At 38.8% G+C, this 11,858-nt stretch overlaps 1 protein-coding gene across 1 annotated transcript; it reads right to left on the minus strand.

The window, feature by feature from the left end:
- Positions 1 to 7,386: 7,386 nt before the first annotated feature.
- LOC306993192 (uncharacterized protein) lies at positions 7,387 to 11,021 on the minus strand. Its single transcript, XM_079602809.1, has 9 exons — positions 10,861 to 11,021; positions 10,314 to 10,352; positions 9,612 to 9,867; positions 9,390 to 9,535; positions 8,744 to 9,023; positions 8,517 to 8,656; positions 8,323 to 8,414; positions 8,087 to 8,183; positions 7,387 to 7,992 (listed from the first exon to the last, which is right to left on the minus strand). Exons 1-9 carry the CDS (start codon positions 10,895 to 10,897, stop codon positions 7,970 to 7,972), a joined length of 1,110 nt encoding a protein of 369 aa, XP_079458935.1. The 5' UTR covers positions 10,898 to 11,021; the 3' UTR covers positions 7,387 to 7,969.
- Between the last annotated feature and the right edge of the window lie 837 nt (positions 11,022 to 11,858).

Here is an 11,858-nt window from a genome sequence, read left to right on the forward strand (position 1 = left end):
ATGTAGTCTACTTTTTTATCAGCTTACAGTGGTTATTGAGATCAACGTTTGCTATCATGTGGTGTTTTTGCCTTGTTTCACGTTGTGTTTTTTTTTAGACATTCAAATTTGTGAACGATTCCGGCGTAAAATGATTAGCACAGACACCTAACGTTAAGCCAGTGGGAAGGGTTGTAGGAACCGCGTCATTAAAAATGAATTTAATCCACTGGTCCCTGACAGCTTGGTCCGTTCTTGGGAGAGAAAACACATTTAAGTTACATGTTGATTCTGGCAGTCAACAACAGAGCAACTCACGTGTGCAATACGTTTCTGCATCTTTCTCGACTGAATATGAGGGGGAGAGGGGCAGGGCTTCCTGCAGCATAGGTCTGCGGTGTCCATATATGGTATATCCGGCCCCGTCTTGACGTCAAGACGGGGCAGAAATTAAAATCTTGTATTTGAGTGCGCGTGCACGTGGGCTGGTTTACGAACCCAGGGGTAAACAAACGCTTCACTTTTAAATATCGGCTTCCCGGCCAGTGTATAATCGTTAGGCAATCATTACATACATTGATTCTCGTGGAAAAGTGAAAATTACAGGTCATGACTCCTTTAAGAGAGCAGCCAGAAAAATGGAGCGCAACTGGAAGAAAACAAAACTAGAGGTATTTCGGATTTCATGGAAGGAGAGCTCGATTGCTTACAGAGAGGCTTTAAAAGCTGATAGATCTGCTTATTTTCCAACCCTATTAGAAGAAAATAAACATAATCCTAGGTATTTATTTGAAACAGTGGCTAAACTAACGAAAAAGAAAGCTTCAAGCCCAGAAGTTTCCAAGAAACACAGCAGTAATGACTTTATGAACTTCTTCACTTATAAGATCGATAATATCAGGGACAAAATTATAACTATGCAACCGTCTAATACAGTATCGCATCAGGAAGTGCATTGTAGTCTCCCTGAGGGAAAACTTGATTCATTCATTGCTATAGGAGAGGAAGAATTTTGCAAACTCGTCAAATCATCTAAATCGACAACGTGTATGTTAGACCCTATACCGACTAAGCTGCTGAAAGAGATGCTTCCAGATGTCATAGATCCTCTTCTTAATAGCAGTAATTAATCTTTGTCTCTAGGATACGTACCAAAAACCTTTAAGCTAGCTATGATTAAACCGCTTGTTAAAAAAACGCAACTTGATCCTACAAAACTAGTCAATTACAGGCCGATCTCTAATCTGCCTTTTCTGTCAAAGATATTAGAAAAAGCAGTATCCTCACAACTGTGTTCCTTTCTAGAAAGAACTGATATCTGCGAGGATTTTCAGTCCGGATTTAGACCATACCATAGTACCGAGACAGCTCTCGTTAGAGTCACAAATGATTTGCTCTTATCATCCGATCGTGGTTGTATCTCTCTATTAGTATTACTTGATCTTAGTGCTGCATTTGACACCATTGACCACAACATCCTTTTAAATAGACTCGAACATTATGTTGGCATTAGTGGAATTGCACTAGCATGGTTTAAATAATACTTATCTGACCGTTATCAGTTTGTAGCAGTAAATGAAGAGATGTCTTATCAATCACAAGTTCAGTATGGCGTACCACAAGGCTCAGTACTAGGACCGCTGCTGTTCACTCTGTATATGCTACCATTAGGAGCAGTGGTGTAGTCTACGTGATACGCAGGTATACGCCGTATACCCACTAGGAAATGCCAAGTATTTCCGTATACCCACTAAAAAAAGCGTGAGGATACGTAACAACTTCGTTTTGTGACAGAACTTTCACACTTTCATTCATAAATTCACCGCGTCTGTGTTTGCAATGGACACAGATCAAATCGCGTGAATATTAAAAACTCAAAGAGACTGCAGTTGTTCAACGCGTCTCTGGGAATGAGCGCTCAATGTGTGCTCTACTACACACACACACACACACACTGAAGCAAGCGCGTGCTTGTGTCAGCGCTTCACTGTAGCTATGAGGACATGATGTAGGCTACACATGACACATGAACTTCATCACAGAGCTGCTATGAGAGTCACTTCATGAGAATTTCACCATTTCATTTGATAAAACTATCGTCATTCATTCGTATCATACACACACAGAAACTGTAATGTCTTTACGACAACCTGTCAAAATAAAAGTTCGGTATAAACTCAAAGAAATTATGAAAGAAATTGCACAGTAAAATGTACTGTAAAATAATAATAATGATGAAATCTATTACAACTTATTTTAAAAAGGAATATCACACAAGTTTTCATACGTTTTAATTTAAACAGTAAACTTTCCAAAACAATAACACCATTTTCTTTCAAAAGCACCATTTCTAAAAGTAAATTTGTATTTGTGCCTATAATGTTTTTATTTATTTATTATTATTGTTAGCTGATAAAACCTGTGCTTCAGGGACCATATTCATATAACATCTAAGGCTAAATGTAGCTCTTAACTGGCTGAGTTAAATGGTGATTAACACTAAACAGTAGAAAATCAGTCCAGTCTCCTCAGCTGTAAATGTCATTGGCTGTTAAAGTCTTGTGTTGCTTATAATAAATGTACATGTTGATAACACTTAGTCTCATAATGCTCTCAATTACATGTCGTTGCATACTGTATGCATTAGTGAGTGTGGTGGTGCTTATGGGGTGATGAGACGGGTTAGGGCGAGGGGGGGGGGGTCACAGTATACTCACTACAAAAAACTAGACTACACCACTGATTAGGAGATATCATTAGGAAACATGGAATTAGCTTTCACTGTTATGCCGACGATACTCAGCTGTATATTTCTTCAAAACCTAACGAAACCTACCAATTCACATAATTAACGGAATGCATTGCTGATATAAAAAAATTGGATGACTAGTAATTTCCTACTACTAAATTCAGAAAAAACAGAGATTCTAATTATTGGACAAAAAACTTCCACACGTAATAACCTAGAATACTGTCTAACACTTGATGGCTGCTCTGTTAAGTCTGCGTCGTCGGTTAGGAACCTGGGTGTGCTCTTTGATATCAATCTTTCATTTGAAAGTCACGTGTCTAGTATCTGTAAAACCGCTTTCTTATATCTATAATTATAAATATATCTAAATTATGTTATATGCTCTCAATGAATAATGCAGAACAATTAGTTCATGCGTTTATGACCTCAAGGCTAGATTATTGTAATGCTCTACTGGGTGGTTGCCCTGCACGCTTAATAAACAAACTACAGCTAGTCCAAAACGCAGCAGCTCGAGTTCTTACCAGAACCAGGAAGTATGACCATATTAGCCCTGTTCTGTCAACACTGCATTGGCTGCCTATTAAACATCGTATAAATTTTAAAATATTGCTGATCACTTACAAAGCACTAAATGGTTTAGCTCCGCAGTACTTGAGCGAGCTCTTAACTTATTATAGTCCTTCACGTCTACTGCCATCTCAAAACTCCGGCCAGTTAATAATACCTAGAATATCAGAATCGACTGCTGGCGGTAGATCCTTTTCCTCTCTAGCACCAAAACTTTGGAACAGTCTTCCTAACATTGTCCGGGAAGCAGACACACTCTGTCAGTTCAAATCTAGACTAAAAACACATCTCTTCGGCCTAGCATACACATAACACATTATAGACTTCTATAATTCAATGTTAGGCTGCATAGTTTAGAACAGCCGGGACCGGGAACACTTCCCGTAAATCCTGATGTAATTGGTACATCATAAGAAGGATGGCGTCTACGCTAATATTAGTCTCTCTGTCTATCCCGAGGTTTACCGCTGTCCACCGGAACCAGGCCGTATCCAGATCTGATGAAGGACCAGCGCCAGGACACGACGACGACACTGACCTGAAGTGTCAACCAGTCTCTCCTCCTCTCCACTCCGACTTCAACAAACCGGAACTGGACAAATACTCTGATTCATTCTGACTTCTGACCTGTAATGCTCCTGAATCATAATCATACACTGTTCACTCATTGGCCAGAGGAGAACTGGCCCCCGACTGAGCCTGGGTTCTCCCAAGGTTTTTTTCTCCATTCTGTCCCTGATGGAGTTTTGGATCCTTGCCACTGTTGCCTTACCTTCTGGCTTGCTTAGTTGGGGACATTTAATATTCAACAATATTATAGATCTGCCTTAAAGGTGGATGATGATGAAATTGTTTTTTGTATTATTTTCATGTTATCACTGTGAAGCTGCTTTGATACAATCTGTATTGTAAAAAGCGCTATATAAATAAAGGTGACTTGACTTGACTAAGTCCCACATGCAACAAACTTCATTGCACACAAGTCTTTTAGGAGCTTTGGGCTTGTGTAGAAATTATCCATGTACACATGGTACCCAGAGCCTAAAACTTTACAGTCCAAAAGAAATGTTACAGCATCATATCTTCAGGCCTGTAGGAACTTAAATTTTGCTGCTTTGCAGATGAAGGTTTACAGTGCATTGAAGTTGGTGCTTGAGTTTGCATGCTTGATCTCTCCTTTGGACGTACAATCAAATTGTCATGTTGAGCACTAACATTTCTTTGTTTGAAAGACGTTCTTTGGGTTAGAGCATTTATTTGATGTACATGATTTTACATGCTTCACATAATATGCATTCATTGGATCCTCTTCCTCCCTCATTCGCAACACAGACAGTTTTGCAGTAGATGCAGCTAATTTTGATTCAATTTGTAATTGTTCCTTTTCTCTCCGCAGTTTCTCGGTTTGTCTTTGGAGATCTTCCTCTTTGGCCTCAAGAACATGCTATTTTTTCAAAGCGGCTACAGATTGCAAATGGGCTGCCTTTTCAGCTTTAGCTTTGAGACGAGCAGATGCAGTGCTTGAAGCCTTTGAAGAACCAGACGAGGAATGAGGTTTAAAGGGAGATCCTTGCTTTAAGCATTAGATATACTGTCATCAGGATTTACGTTTGTGTCAAATACTATACTGACATCAGATAACCATTGTTTGACATCAGTGATAAACTCATTTTCTTTCAATTTGCCAACAAGCCACTTTTGTTGCGGTTCCCACACAGCTTTAAGCATTGGCATTTTCAACAATGAATTTCAATGGCATCTTTGCACAGTGTTTAAAAACTCTTGAAATATTTTAGCACATCAGAAAGAAGTTTCTTTGGTCACCTTTCCAGAAAGAAGATCGTTGATCTTTTGTTTAACTTTATTTGTTTGAGTGAATTTTGATTTACATTGCTTTTGTAAATTCTCAATAGACAATGAAACACATTTGTCAGTCATTTTCCTGACTCTTTTCACCATTTCAACAGCACTGTTTCTCTCAATAACAGCATGGCCCTGCACTGAATTGATTTCAACAACATCAGCATCGTCCTTTGCACTCGTGAATTCATCACCATCATTCACTTCTCCAATTATGCTCATTGTGCACATACGCGTGTTCCCTTTAAAGCACGTTCAATAAGCCACAAAGCGGAGATAATAATTCCGAACAAAGTGAGATCCACTTCAACACAACATGCAGCAAGCTGAAAGTATTGTTGATTGTAGAAGAACAATCATTCAAACTCAGGCCGCGATTCAAACTTCATCCTGTATCAGTATCTCATAGTGCGATAAATATCGCTCAAAGAAGGAGAAGTTCACTCACCGGCGTTTCGTAGAGCTTCTGAGATTTCTCCGCCGGTACAAGCTTAAAGCAGAAACACTCTGTTCCAGTGGCGTAGCAAGTCAGTCCCGGGCCCATATGCAAAATAAATTGTACGGGCCCCCCCTAACCCCGCAGTACATCGAAGAGACATTTATAGACGTTCACTATAGTGTATCCAGAAATACCATAACAAACAATACCATAAAAAATGCACTCTACCCAACAATTTTTTTCACAACCAGAACGGAACAAAAACAAGTCTAAAACAAACAAGGCTCAGCCAATGTCAATAATAAACTACTGATCTTGGCACGGCGGCCCAAAATGTAAAAACATAAAACTACTCACTCATTTTAGTTGCATTCTCCGGGCCTTTCTTTCGGCAAATTCATCCACAATGTCACTGGTGTTTAATTCACGGCTTCGTGTGTTCTTGATGGAAAGAATTGCCAGTCCCGAAAGTCTGTTTTGCGACATGGTGCTCCACAAATAATTTTTTATTAGCTTCAGTTTTGAAAATGAGCGCTCCGCTGAAGCAACAGTAACAGGGATGGTGAGAAAGAGAACTAAAACGGTGCAGATGTCGCTGAAGCTAGATGTGATAGAGTTGTTCTCAACAATCAAAAAACTGGCCAGATCTTGAACTGTTGTCATCTCAGAGATTTGTCTTTTGAAGGCTGCACGGAATGCGATGCTTTTGTTGTGGTGGAGTAAAAACTCGCCGAAAAGCACCTATCTCCTTGCAATGGATCTCGAGGAAAGGGACCGGGGGGTTTGCATGAACCTTGCGACACAATAAAATGCTTTACTTGCCCATCCGTTAGTAGTGTGTCTGGATAGTTTCCTTTATCTGTTGGGTAACCCGCTGACATATTTCCCGCCGAATATCCAGCTTTTGGCTCGTCTGCAACTGCTTCTTCGCTCCCTGACACTTGGCACTGTAAGCTGTCAGCAACTGCATTGTTGTTCTCATCCAAAGACGTGCAACTGCTAATATTCGCTGACGAAACTTCTCTCTCATCTTCGACATTGTTGTCATTCGCACTAACGTTAGGTCGGCACAAAAAACTGTCTATTTTGGGTAGTTTTTGTGTTGCGACTAACTTCTCCACCCTCACTTTTCTCTTTAAGGCCCCACTTTTATGTTTGTATTTGTCCATAATTTAATCAGCTAGCTGTAACGTCTCACACTGTGTGTTTTCTTTTTTTAATTTGTCGCGGCGATGTAGCGTCATATAAAAAATGACACCGTTCTACGGCAGCCGCGGGGTGCAAAAAATAATAAACGCAAACGCACACAAGAAATTATGGAAAAATGACTTTATAACTAAGAAAAAAATACTACACATGACATGCATACAAAAATATTGTTATTGTGGCCACAAATTTATTATGAATTTTCTCCTTTTCAATTAGCCTATAAGTTCCCCATGTGCGGCCGGGCGGGCCCCCTATTGGCCCGGGCCCATTTGCACGTGCATACCCTGCATGCCCAGACGCTACGCCACTGCTCTGTTCAGTTCAAGACGACATGACTCTGCAACATCAGGTAAGCGATCCACACTCCAGTAGTCACACACTCTGCTTTATGCGCAAGTCAAACCCTTTTCCATTCACAGAATTCATCCGTCCATTCCAATGCACAAGAAACTCAATTCCAAACGAAATCCCCTTAATCCAAGAAGGTTCTTAATTGTGTAGTGGCTTTCCTATAAGCCCGGGAAAGGTGGTAAGGTGATCTTCACGCATAGTTAAAAACATTGTCCACACAGCGATACCTGTTTAAACAGTTTGTTGTCCATTTAATGAGATGCAGGTTATATTACAGTTTAAAGGCATTGGTTCTATGCTAAGAATCATATATTCCCGCCACCTGTCCCTTTCTGATTCAACCCAGTTTAGGAGTTTATATATCATTTGATTGAACGGGTGTGGCTTTCACCTGCACCACTGGTGCACACCGCCATCTAGTGGTTGAACAAATTACATTTGGCTCCTACAAAAACAATTCAATGTACAATATATAGATATTACAATAAAAATTGTGAAAGTGAATACACCGGAAACTGTCATTAATGTCAATTGTACTTGTGGGTTGTGTGAATGAATTGTAATGACATTCATTTACTTATTTTTATTACATTTATTAATATCTCTGTTTGTTGAAAATACACAATTACACAAGGTGTTTTATAGTTCTTAGATATGTTAATAACAGTAACAGAGAAGCAAGCAGGAGTCCTTTAAGAGTCTTTATATTGTAAACACATAATTATGAAGAAATATCTGACAATGTATTTAGAATTAGATTCATTGTCTTTAATGAATGTGAATTGAAGGAAGTGTTGATTTCCAGAGTGTTATTTTTCTTTACCACAACGACCTGTAAATAAAAAAATAGCTTATTACATCTCTTACCAATTTAAATAATCATTCCTATTTGTGCAGATTATTTTATAAGTCATTATAAAACTCACGTTTAGCATCGTTCACCTTCTGGATCACCGGTTTAGGAGTTTGAGACCATCGCAGTGTCACATTTGTGAATCCTCTATCAGCGAGAGTAGATCCCAGCTGAAAAATTTGAGGGCCTCAGAATATGAGGATATATGCTCAAATCTCAAAGAAATGCCTCAAACTAACTTTATCACATCACTTTAATCCCATTTACTACCAGTAGCTCTATAAGGTTGAATGTGTTTCTTTCTCTCACCTGTTTCAGAACATTTTCTCTCATTGAAGGGTCAGTCAAATCAATTCTGGAGTTAAACTGCATTTTTACAAATGATCTTTTTAAAACGGGACCTAAATAAAGATACATTCATATATGTAAATATATGAATTAGTTGACTGTGTTCATTACAACTCCTAACTGTCTTGCAGACAAAAAATATGATGTTGTTTTACCTTCTCCATAAACCTCCACCTCACAGAGAGTGAGTGTCTTCATGTCTCCAGGAATGATCAGATTCACATAACGTCCCTCCATCCCATCACATGAGTAGTTGTAGGACTCGCCAGCTGGAATAGCAGGAATAACAGCACATCTACAGACAGAGAGAGAAACAGAAGAAGGAGATAGTGTGTTGAATCTTTGCATTTCTCTCATGTTCTTTCAACCTCAAGAGTCTCACATGGGATTGTTGGTGCCGTTGTTCTCCAAAGAGTTCCCGATGCGAATCTCGGCTCCGTTTATTTGCTCTGCACAGCAGTCGTGTCTGTTAGTGACGACCACTCTACTAACTCTGTAAATATGACGCAGATCCAGCCTCCACCACGGGTTAGTCTCATTAAGTGTTGAGGAGCATCCCGTGTACAACTGCTGGAGACCTCGATTACCATCAATGGCCTTTTCAGCAAACCAGTTCCCAGATGTTGACGACTGTGTAGCGGCGCCATCTACTGCCAGATTTCCTGGGAAAATAATAAAGTTCTGACACGTCTTGACACTCAAAGTTTGAACATGCACTTGTGTGAATGAGATTTGAGAGCTACAGGATTATTGATGAACAACATCTTGAGGTGAATTGGGTAATTTCCACACCAACTTTTTTGTACTTCCTATATTAACATTTTCCCCACTTCCTGTAGTTAGAATTAAACAAACACTGACCTTTCCTCACAACAGGGACACATGCATTTATCTGAATAATCTGACTGTAAGATGCCAATAGAGTTTGAATATTGTCATACTGGTTTGGAAGGATATGAATAAAGTGTAACAATTTTCAGTTTTGTATGGCATGATATATTGAAAAGTGTTCTACAACAATGAATTACCTGCTAAATACCCATAGACTTCAACCTCACAAAGAGTAACAATCTTCCAATCTCCAGGAATATGGACAATCACATAACGTCCCTCCATCCCACCGCATGAGAAATTGGCTGTGGCTCCAGATGCAATAGTAGAAATGACAGCACATCTACAGAGAGATAATCTGTCATCAGTTTCTGTTCATCTGCAGAAACATTGATCAACACAGTCAAAGAAAGCCTCACATGGGGTTGCTGTAAACGTCCAGAAAGTTGCCGACGCGAATCACTGCCCCGTTTATCCTGTAATAATAGCCGGTCAGTCTGTTAGTGATGGCTACTCTGTTCACTCTGTATACTTTCACCAGATCCACTCTCCACCACGGGTCGGTCTCCTCGTTAGTGTGGGCATAGCTGTCAAGTACACCATCGACTGCATTTTCGGCATATGCGGTCACGTATATGGATGACTGGGTGGATGTTTGCCTTAATGCTACGTTCTCTGAAAGAAGACCAGTAAAAAGACAGTTTTATTAATTCTTGTTGAGCATTAGGAAAGTGGGTCTTTAAAAGCATTTCATTTAAATAAAATGCCTTAGTGTGTTTATCCGTTATCCATATCTGGGGTTATCATCATTAAATAAAACTAAAACCATTTTGAGAAAGTATTACTTTAAAAGAAATAAACAACTTAATAGTAGAAGTAATAAAATAACTAAAACGTAAAAACTATATAGACATATCAACAACAACAAAAATATTACAAAAACAACAAAAGTACTAAACCTTTCAAATCAGAATGAACACAGAAAATATAAAAATACTGGTGTTTTATGTGGTTTGGGAAGAAAAAGTCCCTGAAAATTAAATCCAAATGGCATACTAAAATTATATCTTGCAATAATAGAACAAAGATAAAAACCAATTTGAAACCAAATAGATGCTTACCTTCTGCTCCATTCACCATTTCTTGAATCAATAAAAGCCCTGAGTAAAAAACAGATTCAAATGAGTTCAGATAACCAGGTCATGCAGCTCTGTGAATTAAAGTAAAACTTTTCTCCAAATAATTCAAAATACTGTCACTGAAATGCGACCAAAAGACGCCCCTGTGAATCACGACTTTCTTGAGAAATCATTTGCTTACAGAAATGAGCACTGATTTCAAGATTTGTTTTGTAAAGCAGACCTAGAAGAATGAAGCAACAAAAAACACTCTAAAGATCCAGTGATGAAGTGAATTTACAATCTATACATTGAGAGACGTATTTCATGCAAACCATGATAAAAGTAACATGCTTGGAAAGAAAATGTGCAGTAAATCCACAGCAGAGAGCGAGATGAGTGCAACTATACGTGTTGAACATTGTTTGAAAACATTACTGAACGAAGGGTTAATATTGGAGTTAACATTAAGGGTTAACATTACTGAATTACAGTGTTAGTATTAGTATGGATCTAGTAAAATAGCAGATGCATGTATGTTGTACGTTACCCAGTAAGATCCACAGGGACTTGAAAAGCTTCTTCATGTTGGATTAAAGGCGTTTGTCTTTCTTTAGTGCTGGAGAGTGTGTGGAGAGTTATACATGTTTTATGGAGGATGAGCCATTTAAATATGCATCACATGATCAACCTTGTCTCTCCTCTCCTCCCCTCTCTCTCTCTCTCTCTCTCTCTCGCTCAAGAATTTTGATTCTGCACTCGGGTGCGGAGTTATTAGCTAAAATGTAAAGATTCTTATTAGTGGCACATTGAAGCAGATTTTCACAGAATTTGGTACATATGTTCATCTACACAAAATGTGCACATATACCCATTTTTGTAAAGGTAGGCCATTCATGTCATTAGCCGCTGAAATTTGATTGGTCATATTGTAACACCTCCTTTCTTTTAAAGATGTTAATCTGAGGGGGTTCAACAGATTTTTGACATGTACTGATCAATTAAACTCTTCACCAAACAAATGTATATTTTATACCTATTTTATTTTCCCCAGTGCTCAATACTTGTACCACACAGCCAATACATAAACTGTAAAGCACTCTCAAAAGTCTTTGTCTCTTCAATAATGAGCCAATGAGATGAAGTAAACTTATCGTTTGAATGTCCTGTCTTTTGATAAGTTGAAGTGATGATGAAGATGAAATTAGTTTCAAGTCCACAAGGCTATTTGAGTGCGATCCAATGGTTGTTATACTATAATCCACAATACGAGAAAAGATCGGTCAACAACGCTCAGTGAATCGTTGTCCTCAACGCCACGTAGCTGGCCATGTGCTGTAGCCTCGTTGTCGGTGTGGACTACACTTGGATTCACTGTCTCTAGTATCCAATCCGTGCTCACAAAAGAACATGTGGAAATTAAAAGTCCTTTCTAGAAAGAAAGCAAATATCTAACATCAATGAACTTATGAAACAAACACAACGTCAAGTATATAAATCACACCATACTCACAGTTGAGCAGAAACTCATAGTTCTCAACAAAGTAC

The sequence above is a fragment of the Phoxinus phoxinus genome (assembly GCF_949152265.1).
Source record: "Phoxinus phoxinus genome assembly, chromosome: 2".
NCBI lineage: Eukaryota > Metazoa > Chordata > Actinopteri > Cypriniformes > Leuciscidae > Phoxinus > Phoxinus phoxinus.